The sequence below is a fragment of the Gopherus flavomarginatus genome, chromosome 9 (assembly GCF_025201925.1).
Source record: "Gopherus flavomarginatus isolate rGopFla2 chromosome 9, rGopFla2.mat.asm, whole genome shotgun sequence".
Taxonomy (NCBI): Eukaryota; Metazoa; Chordata; order Testudines; family Testudinidae; genus Gopherus; species Gopherus flavomarginatus.
In genome coordinates, this window is record NC_066625.1 from 1,761,900 (window position 1) to 1,786,733 (window position 24,834).

Here is a 24,834-nt window from a genome sequence, read left to right on the forward strand (position 1 = left end):
CATCAGGACACAGGAAGTCTGGCAGGACAGTGTGGGGAAGCTTGCTGTGCTGCCCATGCTATACCAGTTCTGTGAACAGCCTATTTCACTGTACAGTAACTCCAGCACTTACCACCAACTACAGTCTCACAAAATTAGAAGGTAGAAATGGGAAACAGGGTCACTAGGAGGAAAAAAGGGAAGTTTCCAAATTCCACACTCAGATCTTGTCTACACTGAGGGAACTACATGGACATAACCCCCTAGTGTGGGAACCTTATCCAGACAAGTTGCTGTTCACACCAGTGCAATGTGTCTAAACATTGGTGCAGCTACATCAGTGCAGAACACCACACACAAGACCAAACAACCAGTCTAATTTACTGCTCTAATCACACACAGTAACTAAAACTACATGGAACAGAATTATTAGCCTTTCATTTGCTGTTTCTGTTCCCTGGAACACACAAGATTTTAATGGGAAAAATATGGGTCTGCTATTTTCCAGTACATCTCTGGTAGGAAACAGCTGTGGAAAGGATTGTGTACGTAAACCGATGGGGCTAGCTCATTAGAGGTCTGAAAACATAATGGCACAGATGTGCACAGGAAAGATATCTATTCTTTATCTTTCAATACAGAACACCCAGTGACGTTAAGACAGATTTTTAATCACACACAAACCTCATTCCGCATTCGGGAAATGATGTTACAGGCAGATCTCTCTGAGCACGGGACGTTATCTGAATAGGACCAGCGTTTCCACCTCCACCCTCCTCCCCAGCCAGCTATTCTTCTCTATAAAGGTGAAATCGAAATCTGGAAAGTGCAGAGTTTGTTTCGCCAAGAGCAAACACCATGAAACTAAGAGAGGTTGGACAGTCTAGATCTTCCATTTGTCCCCAAAACAGGACACAGTATCCCTGAAACAGTGGTGACTGCAACCAAAAAGCTACCTAGACTTGCAATGACTGGTGTGGGGCTCACACATGTTCCTTCCTGGCCTGCCAGCCACTGAGCTGACTCCTCCATCAAGGGACCAGTATGGCCTCCAGATACAGAGGACAGTACAGAGCAGGAGCTGATTTAGCTGTAGGCAGGGAACCAGTATAAAGGATGCAGAAACAGACGAAACAGTCTCCCTTCCCCACACCTTTAACAGTAGCAGAATCAACTGGGGTGAGTGGGTGGGAAGAGGCAGAGATAGAATAGGTAATACAGCAACAAAGGAAAGGTTTGTCTAGTCAGAACTGGCTTTTTCCCTACTCTAATCTCAGCCTAACACATCAGCCAACTCTGAGCAAACATCAAGCTTTTTCCGCCAAACCAGATGTATCCAAAGAGGAGACTGAATCCCAGGGGAGGCTGCAACAGGAAGAGGGATTCCATGTTCATCTTCCCGCCCCACCACTGCAGTGCCTCCTTGGGGACAGAGAAGGAAAGGGCATCTCTGTGAGGGGGCAAACAGAAAATGTTTGGGGGGAGGGGGAGAATACAACAAAAATGGAGCACAAATACAAAATGGGGAAAGGAGATGCTGATGCTTCCCAATAGAGAGATAAGAAGAGAACACAGAGAAAGGAAACAGTGAGGAAAAACTGTGCCCAACACTTCTGTCATATTCCAGGGTACAATGCATTCCAGCAAGGGGTTCCATCCCACCTGCCCTGAAACATTGGGTGCTCACAAAGTTTTGCTGTTGTATCTCCCAACCTGGGTCACTCTCCAACAGCATGCAGGGCACACCCTAGCTGTCTGTGTATGGCTGCAACCCTGTCCAGCAATTCTGACAACAGGAGCCTGTCAGCTACACACCAGCCACATTCTGGCTTCCACCAGCCTTGGTTACTATGTGCAGGGTGACCCCAACACACTCCCAGTCTCACATTTTTCCCAAATTGTGTGTTCTGCACTGTCCAGCCCTCTCCTGGGCAGTTCAGTTAAAGTACCAAATTACTGGAGATCTGTTCCCTTACAGGGACAACAGACGTAATATCTAGAGTTACCCAAACAGTACAGTTTAAACACAACACTAGATTAGTTTATTTAACTACAAAGAGACACAGTTGTACTCACTCAAGGCATTAAAGTCAGAAATGGTTACAAAATAAAATGCCTTCTAGTAGCTAAAACTTAAACTAAATTTGATTCAAAGTAAAATCCTCACCACGTTACCAGCTACACTGCTGACCACATTTTCAGGTCAGAATCACACCCAAAGTCAAAAGGCTGGTTCCTTGGTCTTCTTAGATAAGAGAGAGAGAGAGACGGAGGGAGAGAAAAAGATACCCTGGGGTGTTTTTTCCCTCCCTTTTACAGTCCAGTCACCTTTGAAATGCGTTGTCCTGAGGGTTACCCCTAGACAAAGGTCCTTCACACTGACAGGACAGAGCCATGGAGTGTCCTGGTGAAAGAGGCTCTATGTTGTTCTAAAATGCAGATCGATCTGTTCCTGTCCCTCCTTCTTTGCCAAAAAGGGCCACCAGAACAGTGATTGCCAATCAACTTTGATGACAGTTCGCTAGAGGCATCAGCTTGTCCTTTGTCTCTGACTAACTGGTTTACCCTTCTCGCTGTTCCAAGAACCCTCTTTCCTGCTTACATATTAACTGCAATAAATACGTTTCTTTGTCTGGTATACACATGTTTAACTACTTCTGCTTAGTCAGGGCTACGTGGGTTTGAACATGTGCTAACATCCTCCTAGGGGGGAATTCATAACTTTACACATAATGTTGCTACACCCATTGCACCATGATATTATTGACCAGTGAGTTATTAGTTTTCAAATGATACCTCCCAAGGCACATTCTGTACAAAGATAATGACACTGGTTTGAAGGGTGTGAATACAGGAGTGCATTTGGTCACAACCCACCCCCAAACAGATGGAGGCCTCCCAGATTTCCAGCTGATCTGGAGAGTCATTCCTCAAACAAGTGTTAGATAGTGGGAACTATGCACGGGCTCAAACACAAGCGCCACTTCTCCTGCAGCAGAGGATGCAGGAGACCTTAGGTCACCATCAGCTGGCCCGTCAATTTAAGAAGGATCAGATATGGTGGTAGGATTTGGGGAAGGGAGAGGAGGATAGCCCAAAAATATTCTCACTGACCCTACCAAGTCCTAATCCTGGCCCTATGAAGTGGCAAGGGCAGGTTAGCGCAGTCACATGGCTACTAAAGCCACTGGGAGAAAGATGTCTCTCCACAGGGCTTTTTGGCTTCATGGGGTGAACATTCTGCAACCTGCGGACTAACAATAAAGATCAGCCAGTCGGAAGACCATGGCCCAAATTCACTTCACCATGATTTCTACTCTAGTTTAAGATGGGTCAGAGGACTGTCCTTTGAAACGGCACATTTGTATTTCAAAACAGTACCTCCCAATGACTGTTGTATCCTAGTGAATATAAAAAGCCTTCTACTCAGAAGGTAGACATTTCAAGAAAGCTTATGTATTCTTAGTCCACACAGAAATAGCCAGTTTTATGGCTACTGGTGAAGCTTTGCTCCAGGTTTTATAGGGCACTCTCACCGCTGGTTATGTCTGTATGTACTACAGCTAACCTTCCTAGCTTTAGCACATAAAGTAATGCCATCTGGTCAGACAAACAGTGGGCCAGCCATTATTATTGTGTAGATGGAGAGGAATAAGCCACATGCAGATAATATCTCTATGGCTGTTTAAAAGCTCCCTACTTTGTCTCAGATGGACACTGAGCTGACAATGCACTGAGCTCACCACTAGCCTCCCAAGCGTGTTTGACTGTCATGCTGCCCTGGTACTAAAAATAAGGTGCTTATAACTTTGATGAACTGAACCCTTTTCCTTTGTAATTAAATTTACTATGAGGCTGTAAAATCTGCCTTTCAGAATGTAAGAAGGAAATACAGCCATCAATCGGCCATCATGAAGATAAATCAGGCTTTACTGCATATGAAATTGCTAGAAGCGTTAAGGCTCTTTATCCTTACTCAAAATTGCTTCATGAGTCTTGTTGCCAAACACAGCTAAGAGGAAAGCGGAAGCCTCTCTGGCAGCGTGCCACCCCCAGAAGCTGCTATGTTCTGTTCTACACCAGAGCACTCGCCTTCTTCAGAGAGAAGTGTGGTAATTTGCTTTTCCCTAAAGAAAGGGACAGACTCAATAGAAACTAACATATTAAGAAGCAGCACAGTGGATTCCTAGCCCATGTTTGATACAAATTCATAGATCAATGAACACTGCCCAGCTCTCCCTAAGCCAGAAGTCTGGCAAAACACTAGCAATCAGCCTCATTCCTCTAGTTTTAACCTTTAATAATCCTATTTCTAGTTTTCTCTAATTTTGCTGAAGAAAAAACAATTTATCAGGGACATAGTCATAAGACTTCCAGTGAAATAACCCACTCCTTTGGTCACACAGAAACTGGGGATGGTACTGTACAGACAACCCTGCTGTTAAAAAATATAAACAAACATTCAGTGAAGCAACCGATATAGCTAGACCTGGGTCTCAATGTTACTGGGCAAAATACCAAGGAAGGGATGCTGTTTTCACATGAACAGGATTCAAAATGTAGTTAAAATGCAGAGACAGGGAACAGGATTGGGATTCAGGAGACCTTAGTTCCCCACCACTGACCTGCTGTGCAATCTCAGGCAAGTCACTTCCCTTTGCAGTTTTCCTTCCCACCTTTTTGCCTCATTTGTTGCCTCATATCTCAAATTAAGATTGTAAACCCACTGGGGCAGGGACTTGCTTTTATTTCTTATGTAAAGCTCCCAACACATTCCATGTGCTATAAAATAAATAATGAGAAGTTAACTGTCATCTCAGTCACATCTAAAATGATCAGATGTCACTAATTATTCTTAAAGGCCCAATTTTCAAATGGGTCCCTGAACAGGCTCACTTCAGTGGCAAGCACACACCTATAAATGCAAGTCTGCAGATGAGGAGGTTAGGACATACGGATTAATTTCAGTTTCATTGGAACAAGTCACTCACTGTTTTTTTCATGTATCAGTGGGCAATCAAAAGGGTCAGTTTGATGATTTTGCTGCTTAACTTTTATCACACAGCCAAAGCATATGACATCAGTTACAGTGCCCAGCCACCTCCAAGATCACATACCTAATTAGAAAAATCTTTTAGGGCTATCTGGCAAAGCAGCGCACAACTACAACTGTACAGTTGCTTCCCCCTGCTTGTGTGTGTTTCCTTTGCCTTCTAGAAATGTCAGGCCTCATTGTAACTATTCTTCCTTACTAGAGACCTGGCTTTGTAAACAATAGAGTCAGCATCTCCTGTCTGTTCAACACTGAAATTTGCTTTCAGTTTCTACCTCCTTCTTTACCATTCACAGATCAAACTCACAGTCTAACCCATTAGACTCAAATCGCCAGCAAGCCACTGAACTTGACAAATCAAAGCAGCTGCCTAAGGAGGACCTGCTCTCAGTGAGCCCTCCTCCTCAGGGTCATCAGAGCAGGAAGGCAGAGAACACTGACTAGCATTTTGAAAGATGTGTGAAGTCTTCTAGTAGCAACTGCAGACAAGTAGTAAAAGCAAAGCTCAGATTTTACTGATGATTAAACAAAAAAATTTTAACTCGGCAAGACTACCAGAGACTTTAGTGACTAGCAGGTCACATTTACTCTAGATAACATGCCAGAAGTGCTGCAATTGTTTTACAGTAGGTTTTTAAACTTTACTTTTCACTTTTATTAAGAAAAGGCACCTGACAATGATACCAACTAACAGAGCAGCTGTGGGATTAGCACTCAATTCACCACATCTATACTAACCCTTTTTTGGAAGTCTCCCACCACGACATCACTATCAGTGGTAGCAGAGAGGGCCCAGGCATTTCAATCACAATGTCACCTTGCCTAGATGTACGACAGTCTAGACAAGCACAGTGCCAGACACACCAGCAGTCTATACTAGCACTAGCAACACATGAAACTGCTTGAAAAAGGCAAACATGAGGTGACTGGGCTCAAGCCTGCATCCCATCCACTGGCACTGAAGAGGAACAGACAGGCAGGAGTGATTACTCGCTGAGTGGAGCGCACTCCATATAACATTACTGCCTCCCTGCAAACTCCACTCCACATTAACAACCAGGAAATACTCCCTAAACAAGTTTTAAATGGTGCGTTGAGTTGCTTCTTTCACAAGGAGAACTATCCATAGAACAGGAGAAGGGTGGGCCTGGAGTAAAGGTTAGAACCACATACTGTTTCATATACAGCTATTTTAAAAACAACAAACATGCAATTGACCCTTTGTATAGAATAAAAAGAACTGACCGCTGTGCTGAATGTGCAGAAAACAAGATATTAAACTCTGACCTGAAGGGGTATCCCATTGCCCCTATAAATAATGAATCAATTTCCTAAAAGGACTGTGTTTTAGTCAAATGCATGGGATGGAAGCGGAGAAACTCATGGTCCAAGTGACTGCATGTGCAGGAAAAAAGTCCTGCCCAGAAGGTCAGCATGGGTCAGGCAGCCCAGGCCAGGCACCAGACTGGGAATTTCTAACCTCTCACCATCTACCAGGAAAGTAGGATCAATAGCCATGGACTTAAGCATTCATTAAGAGTCATCTTTTTAAAGGTCAGAAGCAGAATTAACAGATGAATGACCAGAGTCCAATGTTTATCCAACTGACAAGGAAACTGAGCTTTACTGTCCCTATAAAAGTCAGTGACCACAAGGCAGCAAGTGTTATTGTTTCGATAAAAGATATATAACCAATCTGTACTAAAAGAACAGCCTTTATGTGGGACGCAGTTTAATTGTCTATTGCAGAGGGTCTCAAACTTTCCTTTTCATGGACTTGAAAATTACTAAGGGTCTCGGTGGACCACTTAACGATCTTTCCAAATGTTGTTTTGCCATTAGCTAATTAGCATAAAGCTCTTTGGATAAAAGTGCTACATAAAAAGATTTAACTCTTTTGTTCTACAAAAAAAAGCACACAACAACTCATTAAAATATCAGTAGTCTTACCTTTCTAATGTGATGGCTGTGCCCTCTCTTCCCTGCCTCGGCAGCCCCCGAGCTCGGGCTGGGAAGGGAGTGGGGTCTCTCCCTTACCACAGCAGCCCCTCGAGCTGGGACTGGGAAGATAGGAGGGTCTCTCCCTGGCAGCTGCACCCCTGGAGCTAGGAAAGTCGCCTCTTTCTCTGGCCACTGCAGCCTTGCACCTCCCAAATTCCTCCCCACCTTCTCTTCTCACTCCACTGCCCCCCTCCCACCTACTCCCAATTCTCCCCCAAGGCCACCACCTCATCTTACACATGTGTCTTTTCCAGGGTCCAGGCACCTAATTAGTGGAGCCATGCCTGTGCAGCTCCACTAATTAGGTGGGTAGCCCTTCATTGTCTTGTGTGCAGCCACCCAGGTGCGCACCATAGACAGAACCATCCACAGACCACAGTTTGAGAACCTCTGATCTACTGCAACACAGCTAGCTCTTATTTAAGCTGATAGAAACCAGAACTATTTTATTCTTTCTACTAAGAATTCACATAGCTAGCTCATACACAGTAGTGGGAGTTGTCAACAGTCAGCAAGGGAAGGCAATAACCAATTGCTGGAAACAAGTCAGTGGTCTTAGGAAAGCACTGCCTCATGCCATAGTGATTATATTCAAATACGTATATTGGATCAATTTATTCCTTCATCCCTAGACTTGCTCAACATTTCACCATTTGTACAGACTTGACCTAAACTGATACAGAACATAATGCTTTACCGTACTTGTACTAACTGGTAAGAAATTTTCCTGTTACACAAGCAGCACTCCTCTCTCCAAGGTTTTATTTATATAAGGATTTCACTGTTCATACCGCATGCACTTTGAATACGTTTGTCCACAGAACATTTTGCTTTGCTGTCTTCAGATTGCACACAAGTGCTGTTGTGGGGTAAGGGCAACTCTCCTAGCAGTAAAATTCCTATGTTTTTATTCCCCCACCCCCACAGAAGCAAAGCCTCCGAGAATGGAGATGCTCTTTCCCCCATATGGCTGGCTTAGATTCTCCACCTTTTCAAACATGTGACACTTACCATATCTAAAACAATCAATCATTGTGAGCTAACTCCATCCAGTGTGAGATGTTACCTCTGTCCAAGGTGTAGAAGCAGTACATTAATTAAAGTGCTTGATAGTCTAAATATTCAACACTCATCCTGACCTTTAACTATTGTACTAACACCCCTAATTTGTGCAGTCAGTTCCACAGTGATGTCTGTGTATGGTATTTCTAATGCACCCAACACTACCCTGCACTTGGTTTTCCCAGGACTGTAGATTGCTACTAAGTTTTGCAGAGCAATGAACTATACTCCATTCTAGGACTTCAGCACCTTCACAATATTTACAAGATCGTTCCTCACCGTACTGTGCTTACATCCAGCATGTCTCCAAAGCATTTGCATCTTGAAACTTTATGATTTATTTTTATACAAATATTAAATATAATAAATTACACAAACAGAATGGGTGCAGTTTTGTCAATATAGCATAGTGATAACATTTATAGCACTCCTGGCCGTGTTTCATCAGCTCTGATAAGAATCCAGCTCAATATCAAGTGTCTTAAACTTATAGTGCTCCTTGAAATCAAAGTTACTTAAAAAAAAAAAAAAAAAAAGGCAGCTTGTAGAACGTAAAGTATTACCATGCTCTAGCCAACTAAGGATGCTTTATATTATAGCCTATGTACTCAGGTCCTGCGTTGACGGGCAGTTAGCATGTAAAGTTCAAAAGAGAATATATAATACTGGTCCCAGGAGAAGCCCCACCAGAAAGGAGAACAAGAGCCGAAGGAATGCCAATTAATGGAGTTTGGAGAGTGCTGAAAGTGGGATTTTCAAAACCTAATTCTCACTGTTTTTAATGGAAACTGGACACCAAGATCCTTTAAAGCAGCTTTAAAAATCTCTATGGCAAAAAGATTGTTCCATGCATGTCATGAGAGTCCAAAAGCCATTCAGAGAAAGAAATGGCAAGTTTCCTGTGAAAAACAAGTCTGAGACACAACACTGCTTAGCCAGCAGTTGCTTGTTGCCAATTCCACAGCATTACAAAGAGCAGAAAGGAAGCACAGGCTGTGAAATTGGCACCAGTTAGAGCAGCTGCTCTCATTAGGCAGAAAAAATGCTGAGCAGCCAGGAGAAGCTGGTTGTTACATTCTGTAAGGGCATGAGAAGCATAGTAATCAGACAGAGGGAACACACTTCACCACTACATTCAACAGTGCTTCCTCAATCTCTGGGAAACTTTCCACTCCAACCCTGCCCAGCTCTATTACATAGTGCTATGCTCCCGAAGCTAGTGCTGAGAAGCTACTGTACAAACAAACAGATGCAAGTAGCTAGATTTCAGAAGAGAGGAAGAGCTGCCATCAAGTTGTTTTTCTAAAAAGCCAGAGACCATGCGAAAACTGGGAAGCAGAAGTAGTTGTGACAGAAGAGTTAGTATCGGTCTGTCACACCATACCCTGGCCAGTCATGAAATTGGCTTTCAAAGCTTCTCTGCTACACTCTTCTAATCGCCCTGTTGTCTGGCAGTGTGAAATTGGCCACCAGGTGAGTTGCCTCAACCTCTCACCCTACCATAAGTGTCTCCCCCTTACTCTCACAGATATTGTGGAGCACACAACAAGCAGCAATTACAATTGGAATATTGGTTGTGCTGAGATCTAACCAAGTCAGTAAACTGCGCCAGCGCACTTTCAAACGTCCAAAAGCACATTATACCACCATTCTGCACTTGCTCAGCCTATAGTTGAACTGCTCCTGCTCCTTACTACTGTCCAGGGTGCCTGTGCACAGCTTCATAAGCCATGGCCTTAGGGGGTAGGCTGGGTCCCCGAGAATAACTATAGGCATTTCAACATCCCCAAAAGTAATCTTCTGATCTGGGAAGTAAGTCTCTTCCTGCAGCTGCTCAAACAGACCAGAGTTCCTGAAGATGCGAGCATCATGCACCTTTCCCAGCCATCCCACGTTGATGTCAGTGAAACGTCCCTTGTGATCCACCAGTGGAAAAGTATCCTTTGCGGTTTATGTACTGGCCGCCCCGATGTGCCGGGGCCAAGATAGATGGAACGCATATCCCTACCACCCCGCCGCAGTTAGGGAACCCCAGCCATTAAAGCCATTCGCAATGGTCTGCACATTCCCAAAGTCACTACCCTTGATAGCAGCTGGTCAATGATTGCATTGGCTACTTGCAGCACAGCAGCCCCTACAGTAGATTTGCCCACTCCAAACTGATTCCCAACTGATCAGTAGTTGTCACACGTTGCAAGCTTCCACACTGCTATGGCCATTCGCTTCTCAACTGTGAGGGCTGCTCTCATTTTGGTGTCTTTGCACGTCAGAGCAGGGGACAGCAAGTCACAAAGTTCCATGAAAATGGCCCTATGCATACGAAAGTTTCGCAGCCACTGGGAATCATCCCAGACCTGCAATACTATGCAGTCCCACCAGTCTGTGCTTGTTTCCTGGGCCCTGAATCAGCATTCCACGGCATGAACCTGGCTAACATAGTTACAGGAACTTTACCTTTTGGTAATTATTTTCTGGTAACTAGCTTTTAGGGCTTCCAGAAAGTCTGCCCAAGAAGTTGTTGTTAGGATGGGGTGCAATATTGCTCTCCTCTAGATATCTTCAAACTTCAATAAACGTATTAAAGACTGACTAAGGAAAGGACAGAACTAGGAAACACGGTGTTGCTTCTGATAACAGGATAACATTCATTTAGCTCCCGCTTTTAAATTGAAAAATTCAAGTTCTACCTATCCCCTACTTTACAGTCCCTGCCTTAGCCACACAAGAGTATTTACTTACACCTTTAAGAAGCATTGTGCAAATCAGTCTGTTAGCAAATAACAATCCCATAAACATAGGATTTAACAGCAGGCTCAGGATGGTTACACTTCAGGACAGAGAATGCAAAAAGTCAATTCACTAGAAACCACTTGTCCCTTGTAAAGAGGCAGCTAAGCACCTGACAGAGTAATCGTCAAATCACTTTGTATCTGGTATAAGCCAGCTTGCTCACTCTTTGCAGATGTGAAGATGGATCTTACTCAATGCCAGTCTAAACAAACAGTGCACAGTAAGCTAGGGTGTGAATCTACTGTCTGTGTGGCCTCTCTGAATAGGATAAACAGGAGTATATCAAAGCATGCTAGGGAACTTTCAGTGCATGGCAGCAGGGTTCACACAGACAGCTAATGAGCAGCAGACTATTGCAAGGTAGATTTACACCCCAGCTTACTGACTGTTCATTCAGACAATCCCTCAACAGCATTCCCCATGATATGTTGCTTTTAAGATCATCCAGAAGGCTCCTCCAGCGACTCAAAAGATTGATGCTAGAGAGACATATAACGAATGTCTAGAAAGAGGAGTTCACCTAGCGGTTGTGGGGATTTTGAGAGGGATGGGAATGCATAAAGAGTTCTACTAAAATCTTTTGAAGGCTGCAGTTATTTCTATCTAGGTATTATTGTTCTTATTAATCATGTTCATAATGGTAGTGCTTAAAGACTAACCAAGTGATGCCTCGTGGAGGCACTGTACAATGTGCTCAAGAGTAGTAGATGGTCCCTGCTCCAAAGAGCTTACAATGTTCCCTTCCCCACCTTTCATCACCATTTTGTCACTGCAGTGTAAACTCCTCTGCAATCTGAAGTCATTTATAAATTTCCAAATGCAAGCTCAACTGATTATTTGATAATGGCAGCTGAAGGAGTAAGTGGTAATAGTTTGAATGACCCATTCAAAAACAAGTTTTTAGACTGTGGACTCCTTGGGACAGGACCATCCTTTCTCTATTCAGGAAGCACTTTGCTCACTCCAGGCACTATCAGAAAAATAATGGATTTGATGTGCCAGTGTCCTCAAGCACTTCCGGAAATAATTTTATTATTCCTGCAGTTCAAGGGGTCTGTTCTTCCAGTGCTTATACTGCCCAGCATGATACTCAGTATTGAAAACAGAAATGTCCACTCACATGGAGGACCCTACACTGCAACTATGCACAATGTAATCAATAAACATGTAGTTAGCTGTGACATAGGGTATGGCTACATTTGGTGTGAGCGCAGTCAGAGCGGCAGCGCTGGGAGAGAGCTCTCCCAGCGCTGCAGGTAAACCACATCCCTTACGGGTGTAGTGTGCAGCGCTGGGAGCCACGCTCCCAGCGCTGCTGCCCTGATTACACTGACGCTTTACAGTGCTGTATCTTGCAGCGCTCAGGGGGGTGTTTTTTCACACCCCAGTTGCAGCGCTGTAAAGTGTGAGTGTAGCCAAGGCCATACACACAACAGGGACAGCAGCTAGTGGGGCCCAGCTCACAACTGAATTAACATACCTCCACACCAAAAAACATGGAAATAGCAGGACTGCAAAGGAAAGACATCAGTGGAGTTCCTGGGTGTTAACAGACCAGATTGCTGGCCATTGTCCCAAATTCAGAAGATTGGGAAGCTCAAATTGTGTCAGTGCAGCCCCCAAATGGGCAATTGAACAGGAATCAAAAGGGCACATCTAGCATATACATAGGGTGGGTCAGAATATTACTGTCTTTATCTTCAGCAAGAAAGTGAAGCATGTGAAGATTACATAGTCTGGAATTTGATGGGACCTAGTTGCTCAGATCAAGGTAGAGCACTGCATGCTGGGACCTGCAGTCTCCAATGGTCGCATCACCATTTGGATAAGGGAGCCCTACGGTGCCTTCAAGAGCCACATCAGACCCACAAACCACATTTCCAGCTGCTCTTGCTATAATCCGGTACATCGTCTCTTCATCCCACCATGCAGGAAAATAATTCACCGTTTAGATAAACAAAACGAAGTCTCCACTGTCTCTTAATCCTCCATGGGAGCGCAGAATTTTGATACTCCAAAGAGTCATTGTTACAAAGAAGGTAATTTAGTAGTACTGTACTCTCACTATGCTAGGAGTAAAGTTAACCCAGGAATAACTTCTTACTGTACCTTTGTCTGGTGCCTTTCATCCCAAAGGCTATACAGTGCTTTAAAGACTACAGACACAAGATCACTTTCCCCCTCACCACAGAAGTGACCTGACTTCTGGGGCAAACAGCATGGCTATTTAACAGCACAATACTTTATAGTAGCTTAGGGCAGAAACTAAAACTGCAGAAGAAATGTTGAAGTAGGCAGAATGCACCCAAGTAAAACAGGAGTTGGCATAGATGTGGAGATTAAAATCCTCCACTCTTGCAAAAAGTGAAATTGGATATTTTCACATGGTCAGAAACTTGGTTTGAGTGTAAGAGTCTACTCTTTAAAATGACTGACTCTGTAAGAATGGCATGTTGCTATTCAACAGACCTACTTTCTGCATGTAATTAGAGTCAGACTTGCTCACTTGAGTGACAAAAACAAGTTTTAGTTTTAACACATTAGCACTGCAGAGTCCAGACCTCAAGGTGGATGCTTTTCAGGCTCTCACAAAACCAACAGAATTGTTTATCAAGTTTCAATAAAACACTGAGAATGAAAATACTGGAGTTACTAAGGATAGAATCTGATCTGCAGAATATTTATTACTGGTGACCATACATGAGCCAGAAAGAACCTCATTTGATTTATAGTGCCACAAACTCAAGCTATCATGTAAAATGCAAGTTTGCTTTTTTGAAGACACTTAGGCCTTGTCTACACTACAGAGTTGCAGCGCTGGTGAGGGGGTTACAGCGCTGCAACTTAGGCGGTATACACACTTGCACAGCACGGCCAGCGCTGCAACTCCCTGGTTGCAGCGCTGGCTGTACACCCGGTCGAGCCTCGGGTGTAGAGGATCCAGCACTGGTGATCCAGCGCTGGTCAGCAAGTGTAGACATCCACCAGCGTTTTTATTGACCTCCGTGGCATAAGCAGGTATCCCAGCATACCTTAGAAGCCTCTCTGGTAATCATGCAAACTCCACTGCCCTGGGCTCACCTGACCCCTCCTTTAAATGCCCCGGGAATTTTAAAAATCCCCTTCCTGTTTGCTCAGCCAGGTGTGGAGTGCAATTAATCAATCACTCAGCGACCATGCCTCCACGCACCAAACGAGCCCCAGCATGGACCAATGCAGAGCTGCAGGACCTCATAAGTGTTTGAGGAGAGGAGGCTGTGCAACCACAGCTGCGCTCCAGAAGGAGAAATTATGATACCTATGGGCAGATATCGCAGTCCTTGACAAGAAGGGGCCATGAACGGGACGCGTTGCAGTGCAGGGTCAAAATTAAAGAGCTGAGGAGTGCTTACTGCAAAGCTCGTGAGGGAAATCGCCGCTCAGGAGCTGCCCCCACGACCTGCCGTTTTTACCAGGAGCTGGATGCCATACTTGGGTGTGACCCCACTGCCAATCCTAGGAGCACGATGGAGAGTTCAGAGCAGGGAGAAGTGGGGGAGGTTGTAGAGGACGGCGACAGTGAGGCTACTGGCGTGGAGGGAGACACCCTGGAGTCCCAGTACACATGCAGCCAGGAGCTCTTCTCAAGCCAGGAGGAGGCTAGCCAGTCACAGCAGCTGGAAGTTGATGGTGAGGAAGAAACTGAGGATCGTGCTCGGGGTAAGTAGATTTTTATGTTTTGGGAGAGGAGGGTTTTGGTTATGGCTGCCTGCATGCATGCCTAAATGTGGAATAGCCCATTGATTTGCTCTATCACGTCTCTGTAATCTGCCTCGGTAATCTCTTGAAAAGTTGCAGCAAGAGCGTTTGCAAGTTGCTTTCTCAAGTTGATCGGGAGAGCCACCGTGGTCCCTGTCCCGGTCAGACTAACTCGTCCGATCCACTGTGCAGCGAGGGGTGGGGGGACCATGGCTGCACACAGGCAAGCTGCATAGCAGCCAGCACGGTATCCACATTCCTGTAGAAGACCCTCCCTCTCTTCCCAGGTAACACGCAGCAGTGATATGTCTGGCAGTAGGAAACCCTGTTGCGAGTTTAGGGATACTTGAGTGCAGGGCGCCAGGTTCGCGTTTCCCCAGCCCATGGCGCTCTGTTGTTAACCCCCCCCCCCAGCACGTAGCCAGCCACGCGGTGTGCTCCGGTGTTCCCCACCCCCCCTCCCAGCACGTAAGCATCCACGCGGTGTGCTCCTGTGTTCCCCACCCCCCCTCCAAGCAGGCATCCAGCACCACGGTGCGCTCCTGTGTTCCCCACCCCCCCTCCAAGCAGGCATCCAGCACCGCGGTGTGCTCCTGTGTTCCCCAACCCCCTCCAAGCAGGCATCTAGCACCGCGGTGCGCTCCGGTGTTCCCAACCCCCCCTCCCAGCACGTAAGCATCCACGCGGTGTGCTCCGGTGTTATGCACCCCCCCTCCAAGCAGGCATCCAGCACCGCGGTGTGCTCCTGTGTTCCCCACCCCTCCTCCAAGCAGGCATCCAGCACCACGGTGCGCTCCGGTGTTCCCCACCCCCCCTCCCAGCACGTAAGCATCCACGCGGTGTGCTCCTGTGTTCCCCACCCCCCCTCCAAGCAGGCATCCAGCACCGCGGTGCGCTCCTGTGTTCCCCACCCCCCCTCCAAGCAGGCATCCAGCACCGCGGTGTGCTCCTGTGTTCTCCAACCCCCTCCAAGCAGGCATCTAGCACCGCGGTGCGCTCCGGTGTTCCCAACCCCCCCTCCCAGCACGTAAGCATCCACGCGGTGTGCTCCGGTGTTATGCACCCCCCTCCAAGCAGGCATCCAGCACCGCGGTGCGCTCCTGTGTTCCCCACCCCCCCTCCAAGCAGGCATCCAGCACCGCGGTGTGCTCCTGTGTTCCCCAACCCCCTCCAAGCAGGCATCTAGCACCGCGGTGCGCTCCGGTGTTCCCAACCCCCCCTCCCAGCACGTAAGCATCCACGCGGTGTGCTCCGGTGTTATGCACCCCCCTCCAAGCAGGCATCCAGCACCACGGTGCGCTCCGGTGTTCCCCACCCCCCCTCCCAGCACGTAAGCATCCACGCGGTGTGCTCCGGTGTTATGCACCCCCCTCCAAGCAGGCATCCAGCACCGCGGTGCTTCCCCCCCTCCCCTCACCAGCAGGATGGCGTGAACGCGGACCAAAGAACAACCCCCCCCCCCAAGCAGCTCACCACCTTCCTGTTCACTACTGTCCCCTCTTCAGGACTCCAGCTACCTCCTGTACCCATTGCTGATAAACCCCAGTGACCCATTGGTCAATTCCCACTCCCAAGGGGAAATCGGGGCAAAACCATTCACCCCAATGCTTGCCATGACTTAGCTTCCCTGCCCTCTCTGTGTTATGTGAGAAGGATGCTACCAAAAGTCTAAAATGTCCTTCAATGTGTGATAATAAACAATGTAGCCTCTGTGTATTACATGGTTCTCTCTCTCTTTTTTCTAGTGACCTTGACTACTGCAGCCGGATCACCGGCCTCACGTAGGTTGCAGAACTTGAGACGGAATCCTAGAAAATCAAAAGAGGAATTGATCAAATCTGTTATGAGCCACTACAACAGAGAAAGTAGGAAGACACAGGAATGGAGAGAGAAGATGTATGAATGGAGACAGAGTGTACATGAATGGAGGCAAACAGAAAGCAGGAGAAAGGAATTGTCTGCCAAAAAAACCACAAAGCAGATGATAAGCCTCCTGGCTCGCCAAACGGAGTCTTTCGAGTCTCTTGTAGCCATGCAGACAAATATGTACCGTTGTAACCCACAGCCCTCCCAAAGCCCTCTTCCTTGTTCCCCAGTATTTCCACAAAACAACTTTCTCCAGCAGCCAGTTCCTTATTATCCCCAGCTGCCCCCAACACCTGTACGATCACCTACCAGCCCTGATAACTATAATTCTTACCCTGTTCACTCCACCCCCATTATTCTGCAGCATAGTAATCCTGAAGTGCAGCAGACATTGAATAGTGATCAAAATAGAACATATTCAAACCTGTGAATGTACAGTCCACCACACCAACCCCCTTGCCTGTTATGTACTGTATGCTGAATACAGGTTTTTTTTTCTTTTTCACTACGTTATATTATTGCTGGAAGTGGTAAATATTATACACCAAGGTAAAGCAAAGCACATCAAATGCATCAAACATTACTGTTGGCTCTCAGCATCAAATTGCTCCCTTAAAGCATCCTTAATCCTTGAGGCCCTTTCCTGGGCCTCCCTATTAGCCCTGCTCTCTGGCTGAGCAAACTCATCCTCAAGGCGTCGAACCTCGGAGGTCCATTCCTCACTGAATCTTTCACCCTTCCCTTCACAAATATTATGGAGGGTACAGCACGTGGATATAACAGCGGTGATGCTGCTTTCCACCAAATCTAGCTTCCCATAAAGACAGCGCCAGCGGGCTTTCAAACGGCCAAAAGCACACTCCACAGTCATTCTGCACTGGCTCAGCCTGTAGTTGAACCAGTCCTTGCTCCTGTCAAGCTTCCCTGTATATGGTTTCATGAGCCAGGGCATTAAGGGGTAAGCGGGGTCTCCAAGGATCACAGTGGGCATTTTGACGTCCTCTACTGTGATCTTGCGGTCTGGGAAAAAAGTCCCAGCCCTCAGCCTCCTGAACAGGGAACTGTTCCTAAAAATGCGTGCATCGTGCACCTTTCCAGGCCATCCTGAGTAAATGTCAGTGAAATGCCCACGGTGATCCACAAGCGCTTGCAGAACCACGGAGAAATACCCCTTGCGATTAACGTACTCTGATGCCAGGTGGGGTGGTGACAGAATAGGAATATGCGTCCCATCTATTGCCCCTCCACAGTTAGGGAACCCCATTTCTGCAAAGCAGAGTCACAGTTCTTCTTAGCAGCGTGCGATTAATGGCTGTGCAAACTTGCATCAGCACCATTCCAACTGTAGACTTTCCCACTCCAAACTGGTTCGCCACCGATCTGAAGCAGTCTGGAGTTGCCAGCTTCCAGATTGCTATAGCCACCCGCTTCTCCACTGGCAGGGCAGCTCTCAATGTCGTGTCCCTGCGCCGCAGGGTAGGGGCGAGCTCAGCACACAGTCCCATGAAAGTGGCTTTTCTCATCCGAAAGTTCTGCAGCCACTGCTCGTTATCCCAGGATTGCAGGACGATGTGATCCCACCACTGAGTGCTGGTTTCCCAAGCCCAAATGCACCGGTCCACGGAGCTGAGCACGTCTGTTACTGCCACAAGCAATTTACTGTCTTCACAGTGAGGCGATTCAATATCATCGTCTGACTCTTCACTGTCACTGTCACTTTGCAGCTGAAGGAATAGCTCCACTGCCATGCGTGATGTGCTGGCAACATTCATCAATAAGGTCGTCAGCTGCTCAGGCTCCATTTATAACAAAAATAGCAGAAAAAGAGCTGTAGAATCACAATGCCGCCAAACTGCTCGGAATGTGTAGCAAAGCACCACGGGGCGTTGGAACAGGAAGCGGAAAGACACTCACACTTCCTTCCCCTTCCCACAAGCCACGGCGCCGAAATGGGACGAGGTGCTCTGTGGGACAGCTGCCCACAATGCACCACTCCCAACAGCGCTGCAGGTGCTGTAAATGTGGCCACACTGCAGTGCTGGTTGCTGTAAGTGTGGCCACTCTGCAGCGCTGGCCCTATACAGCTGTACTAACACAGCTGTAACTACCAGCGCTGCAAAACTGTAAGTGTAGACATGGCCTTAGAAGCTAAGTTAGGTCTCTGGAGCTGCTGAAACACAAATGTTGAATCCCACAAGGCCCCTTATGGAGAGACATGTTTCAAATTAGAACCACCCTTTGCATTCCTCCTCAAACAGTGTCAATACAGTACTCCCTAGCATCATGCTGCGAAGCCGTGCCCACTGAATCACTAACACCAGGTCCTACAGCACCTGCAGCTAGACTACAAAAATTGTAAGTCATATTACATCAACAGTGCAGTGGTCCTCAACCTGTGGCCCAATCAGCACACAGCTTCAGCCCATGTGACGTCCTCAGGGCCATATAGTATATATAGTGTGTGGATGTGGTCCACATAACCGAGAGAGCTGCATATGCAGCTCTCAATGGTAAATAGGTTGAAAACCACTGCATTAGTGGTAAGCTGCTAGGGCAGTCATGCAAACCCGCTCTGTTCTGTCATGGTGCCATGACTACACCAGTGCCTGCAATATTGGTAAAAAGAAAAGGAGTACTTGTGGCACCTTAGAGACTAACAAATTTATTTCAGCATGAGCTTTCGTGAGCTACAGCCCACTTCTTCAGATGCATAGAATGGAACACACAGACAGGAGATATTTATATATACAGAGAACATGAAAAGGTGGAAGTATGCACACCAACAGGAAGAGTCTAATCTCAATCTTCCTGCTCACAAAAGCTCATGCTGAAATAAATTTGTTAGTCTCTAAGGTGCCACAAGTACTCCTGTTCTTTTTGCAGATACAGACTAACAGCTGCTACCCTGAAACCTGCAATATTGGTGGCAGTTGTTGTAATACAGGTAATAATTTTTCTTGTGTAGACCAAAACTAGGGTGAGAGATCTCCTAGGAACACCAAGAAGTAACCCAACCCAATAATGCTTATGATCAGACCACAAGTTAAAATAAACAATCCCCTTTTCACATCCACAAATAGAAATGCCAAAGAAAGAGTGTGGCCTGAGGCAAAGGCAAGCAGTTGTTACAGGAGACACCTTGAGAGAGTACTATTTACACAATAGGAACTGCTGCGAATCAGATGACTGAAGTATACTTTATGCTCACAGCCACAAGTTGGTTCCACTGGGCAGCTTTCAATTAGCAACATAAGGGCCACACTTCTAGAAATATTATTTCAGACACGTCAAGAACCCCAAAATTCTGTTCCAAGGGACTTTGGAATAAAGTTTAAGATAGGAAAAGACCACCAAAACAAAGTCTGGTACACACTTAACATCAATACCAAACCAGGCATGTAGCAAGTTAATAAGTTATAAACGTATTCAGAGAAAGGTTCTCAGGCAAACTAGTCCCAAGGTCAAAGTTAGTTACTGGCTCTTGAGATCGCATCTGAGTAAAGAGCAGGGGGCTAACTTAAAAAGTAAACTAGTTAAAGACGGTAAGCAGGGTATTGCTAGCATAGCCAGGTTAACAAGCAACTGCTGCTCTACAGACAAAAAACAAGTTGATTGCAAACACTGCCAAGTTTACCTTCACACTCAATTTCACCATTTAGTTTTTTGCTTTGCATTACAGAAGTTTCAAACATTGAAAACTCCAATCTGCTGTCTGTCTATTTACAGCCAGCTAGCATATTTGCTTACTCAGAACTGTGAGAAACAACATTCAGAGAAATCCATGAGTCACTCAAAAAGCTACATAGGTATTGGTTATGCCAAAGAGTCATTAGTGACTGCCAACGTATAACACAACATGCCTTATGAATCTGCTTATACTTTAGCTAGTGGGCCACATCTGGTCCCAGCTTCCTAATAGACCAAGATAAACATTTGTGGTCAAGAATAAAAAGATAAATATCCACTAAAAAGAGTTCCTTTCTCCTGAAAACACTTAATTGAAATAATAAAGGAATCTCCCTAGTACACTGGTATTCAAACTTTTTTTCTAGAGACTCAACTGAAGAAATTTGTTGATGCCTGTGACCTAATGGAGCTAGGGATAAGGAGTTTGGGGTGTGGGAGGAGCTCGGGGCTGGGGCAGAGGATTGCGGTGCAGGGGTGAGGACTGGGAGGGTGGGGCCAGGAATGGAATGCTTGGGGGCATGGAGGGATGTGGGAGTGGGGACAGGCTCTGGGGTGGGACCAGCAATGAGGGGTTTGGGGTACAGAAAGGAGCTCCAGGTTTCAGGAGGCTCAGGGCTGGGCCAGGGGTTTGCGGTGCAGGGCTGGAGCCAAAGGCGCCAACTCCGTGGGTGCTCTGGGACTGCAGCACCCACAGGGAAAAATTGGTGGGTGCTCTGCACCCATCAGCAGCTCCCCGACCCATCCCCCAGCCCCAGTTCACCTATATCTCCGCTCTGCCTCCTCCCCTGAGCACGCTGCTGACTCCTGCTTCTTTCCCCCCCCCTCACTTGCACCATGAAACAGCTGTTTCCACAGCAAGTGGTGGGAGGGAGGCAGACGATTCAGGGAAGAGGCAAGGCTGGGGATTTGGGGAGGGGTCCAATAGGGGCAGAGTAGGGAGGGGCCAGAGGCACACAAGCATCCACCAGGGCCAAGAACAGTTGGTGCCTGTGGTTGGGGCAGGTCCCAGTCAGCAGCACAGTGTGGATGCTAAGTAAGGCTTCCTGCCTGCCCTTGGACTGTGCTGTGCCCCGGACCCGGCCAGCAGCAGGTCTGGCTCCTAGGCAGAGGCACACAAGCGGCTCCATCTGGCTCTCACCTGCAGACACCACCACCACTCTCAGCTCCCACTGGCTGGTTCATAGCCACTGGGAGTGCGGAGCCGGTGCTTGGGACTGGGGCACTACACAGAACCCCGTTGGCCCCCCACCTAGGAGCCAGACCTGCTGCTGGCCGCTTCCAAGGCACAGTACGGTGTCAGAACAGGTAGGCATGAGCCTGCCTTAGCCAGGCAGCACCATCAACAGGACTTTTAACGACTCAGTTGGCGGTGCTGACCAGGGCTGCCGTGACCCAGTGCCTTACATTCCGTGACCCACTACTGTGACCTGCAGTTTGAAAACCACTGCCCTAGTGTATACCAAAGCCCTCACACTTGTAAATAAAACAGCTAACCATTAGGTCAGCCTTTGTCAGAGGTGGGCAAACTATGCCCCGCAGGCCACATCCAGCCCGGCCCCTGAGCTCCTGGCCCAGGAGGCTAGCCCCCTGCCCCTCCCCTGCTGTTCCCCCCACCCACAGCCTTAGCTCACTGTGCCACAGGCGCAATGCTCTGGATGGTGGGGCTGTGAGCTCTTGCCGGGCAGCACAGGTGCAGAACCACGGCCTGTCCCAGTGCTCTGTGCTGTACAGTGGCTGGCTCCAGTCGGGCGGCACGGTCACCTGTCCCGGTGCTCTGGGCAGCACGGCTGTAGCGCCACCAGCCACCGTGGTATGGAGACAGGGAGCAGGGGGGTTGCATAGAGGGCAGGGGAGTTCAGGATGGTGGTCAGGGCTGTGGATAGGGGGCAGGGCAGTCAGAGGGTGGGGAACAGGGGAGTTGAATAGTGGCAGAGGTCCCGGGGGTGGGGGGAGGCAGTCAGGAGCAGGGGATCTGAGGGTGGTCAGGGAGAAGGGTTGGTTGGATGGGGCAGCCAAGGGCAGGGGCTCCGGGGGCGGTCCGGGAACAAGGGGGGTTGGTGAGGCAGGAGTCCCGGGGGGCCATCAGGGGGAAAGAAGCAGGGTGGGTCAGATCGGGGGCTGGGACTAAGCCATGCCTGGCTGTGTGGGAAGGCACAGCCTCCCCTAAGTGGCCCTCCATTCAATTTCAGAAATGCGGTGTAGCCTTTAGGCCAAAAAGTTTACCCGCCCCGGGCCTATATACGACTAAGCTATGATCTCAAATAACCTGCCTTTCCTCTTGTTTTTGTAGTTACACGTTCTCCTCTTAGTTCTTACAAAGGGTGGAAGATTTCCCCATACCCCAGGTCAAGCTAGCCGGGGTGAACCAGCAAGGCCCCTGCGCGGGACCACAGCACAAGTGCGCGTTACCGATCAGCCCCAACTCAACCCAACTGCTGCGAGGGGGAAGAGCAGAGTCCGAGCCGACCCATGCCCTGTCTGTCCACGCCCAGCCCCTCACTCGGCGGCCGGGGTGGCAGCGAGCAGCGGTTACACCAGCTGCCAGCGCCAGGCGCCGGGCCGCCCCGCCTCACCTTGAACTCGCGGCTGTGCTGCGGGGTGTACTCCAGCGTCCAGAGCGCCCGCACCAGGAGCGCCAGCTGCTCGGTGACCTCGCCCTTGGGCGGCGGCGGCGGGGCGGCGCTGTCGGGGGGGCTCCGCTCCCCGGCGCAGGGCGCCTCGCCCCCGCCGCGGTACTGCCCCAGCGCCAGGTACTCGGCGAAGAGCTCGGTGTTGCTGAGGCACTGCAGCACGGCGTTCATGAAGCACGTGTTCCCGTGGTTCTTCAGCCCGGCCACCCCGGGCACCGGCTCCGGGCCCGGCTCCGGCGCCTCGGGCGGCGGCTCCGGCTCGGGGCTCTGCGGCGGGCGGGCCGGGTGGAAGCAGCTGCCCAGGCCGCTGGGCGGCGAGGGCAGGCGCGGGGGCTGCGGGCCGCGGGCCGCCTCGGGCTCGGGCTCGGGCTCGGAGCTGTAGTGCGACAGGGTGGACAGGGTCTTGAGCACCCGGCTCATGAAGCCGCTGAGCGAGCGGGCCGAGCCCGCGCCGGCCCGGCCCCGGAAGAGCCGCTTGCTGAAGGAGCGCTTCTCCTTGGGGCCGCCGGCCGGCCCGGGGCCGCTCACCCTGGACATGGCTCCCGAGCCCCGGGCACATCCCCGGCGGGGGCTGCGATCGGCCGCTCAGCCCGCCGGCCGCTGCATGCCCGCGCGCCCGCCCCGGCCGCGGCCTCGGCCTCCCGTAGCGGCTGCAGCCCGGCTCCGCTCCCCTCCCCGCTGGGGGGCTCGCCGGGACTCCACGGAGCGCCTGGGGGCGGAGCCCGGGCAGGTCACGTACCCGCCGCGAGGCCGCCGGCGCCATGTTGAGGGCGGGCAGCCCGGGCGCCATCTTTACTAGGGCGGCGCGTTCGAGCCCGCTCTGGGGCCGCCGCTGAGACTCCGCCCCCCCCTCCCCTGAGGGGCGGCCCGTGGCCTAGCCCGGCCCCAGTGTAGCACCGGGCCTGTCCGCAGGAGCTGTGCCTCCTCTGTCACCAGCTGCCTGCCTGTCCTTGGTCCGTCACCAGCTGCCCCGCCTGTTACCAACTGCCCTGCCTGTCACCAACTGCCATGTTCCGTCACCAACTGCCCCGCCTGTCACCAACTGCCATGTTCTGTCACCAACTGCCCTGCCTGTCACCAACTGCCATGTTCCGTCACCAACTGCCCCGCCTGTCACCAACTGCCATGTTCTGTCACCAACTGCCCTGCCTGTCCCTCCTCTGTCACCAACTGCCATGTTCTGTCACCATCTGCCCCACCTGTCCTTGGTGTGTCACCATCTACCCTGCCTGTCACCAACTGCCCCGCCTGTCCCTCCTCTGTCACCAACTGCCATGTTCTGTCACCAACTGCCCTGCCTGTCCTTGGTGTGTCACCATCTACCCTGCCTGTCACCAACTGCCATGTTCCGTCACCAGCTGCCCTGCCTGTCCTTGGTGTGTCACCATCTACCCTGCCTGCTACCAACTGCCATGTTCTGTCACCATCTGCCCCGCCTGTCACCAACTGCCATGTTCCATCACCAACTGCCCTGCCTGTCCCTCCTCTGTCACCAGCTGCCTGCCTGTCCTTGGTGTGTCACCATCTACCCTGCCTGTCACCAACTGCCATGTTCTGTCACCAACTGCCCTGCCTGTCCTTGGTGTGTCACCATCTACCCTGCCTGTCACCAACTGCCATGTTCTGTCACCAACTGCCATGTTCTGTCACCAACTGCCCCACCTGTCACCAACTGCCATGTTCTGTCACCAACTGCCCTGCCTGTCCTTGGTGTGTCACCATCTACCCTGCCTGTCACCAACTGCCCCACCTGTCACCAACTGCCATGTTCTGTCACCAACTGCCCTGCCTGTCACCAACTGCCATGTTCTGTCACCAACTGCCCTGCCTGTCCCTCCTCTGTCACCAACTGCCATGTTCTGTCACCATCTGCCCCACCTGTCCTTGGTGTGTCACCATCTACCCTGCCTGTCACCAACTGCCCCGCCTGTCCCTCCTCTGTCACCAACTGCCATGTTCTGTCACCATCTGCCCCGCCCGTCACCAACTGCCATGTTCCATCACCAACTGCCCTGCCTGTCCCTCCTG

The 24,834-nt window shown here is 49.3% G+C and overlaps 1 protein-coding gene across 3 annotated transcripts in view; it reads right to left on the reverse strand.

Moving 5' to 3' along the window:
* USP31 (ubiquitin specific peptidase 31) overlaps positions 1-23,438 on the reverse strand; it is a 57,699-nt gene extending 34,261 nt beyond the window's left edge. For 2 of the 3 annotated variants that reach the window (XM_050968547.1, XM_050968546.1), the window contains exon 1: positions 22,750-23,438. In XM_050968547.1, coding sequence (XP_050824504.1) covers positions 22,750-23,343 — 594 coding nt within the window. In that variant the 5' untranslated portion in view covers positions 23,344-23,438. Of the gene's footprint in view, positions 1-22,516; positions 22,534-22,749 lie in introns of those variants that run through there. The other variant, XM_050968548.1, reaches the window with a different exon arrangement.
* Positions 23,439-24,834: the final 1,396 nt, after the last annotated feature.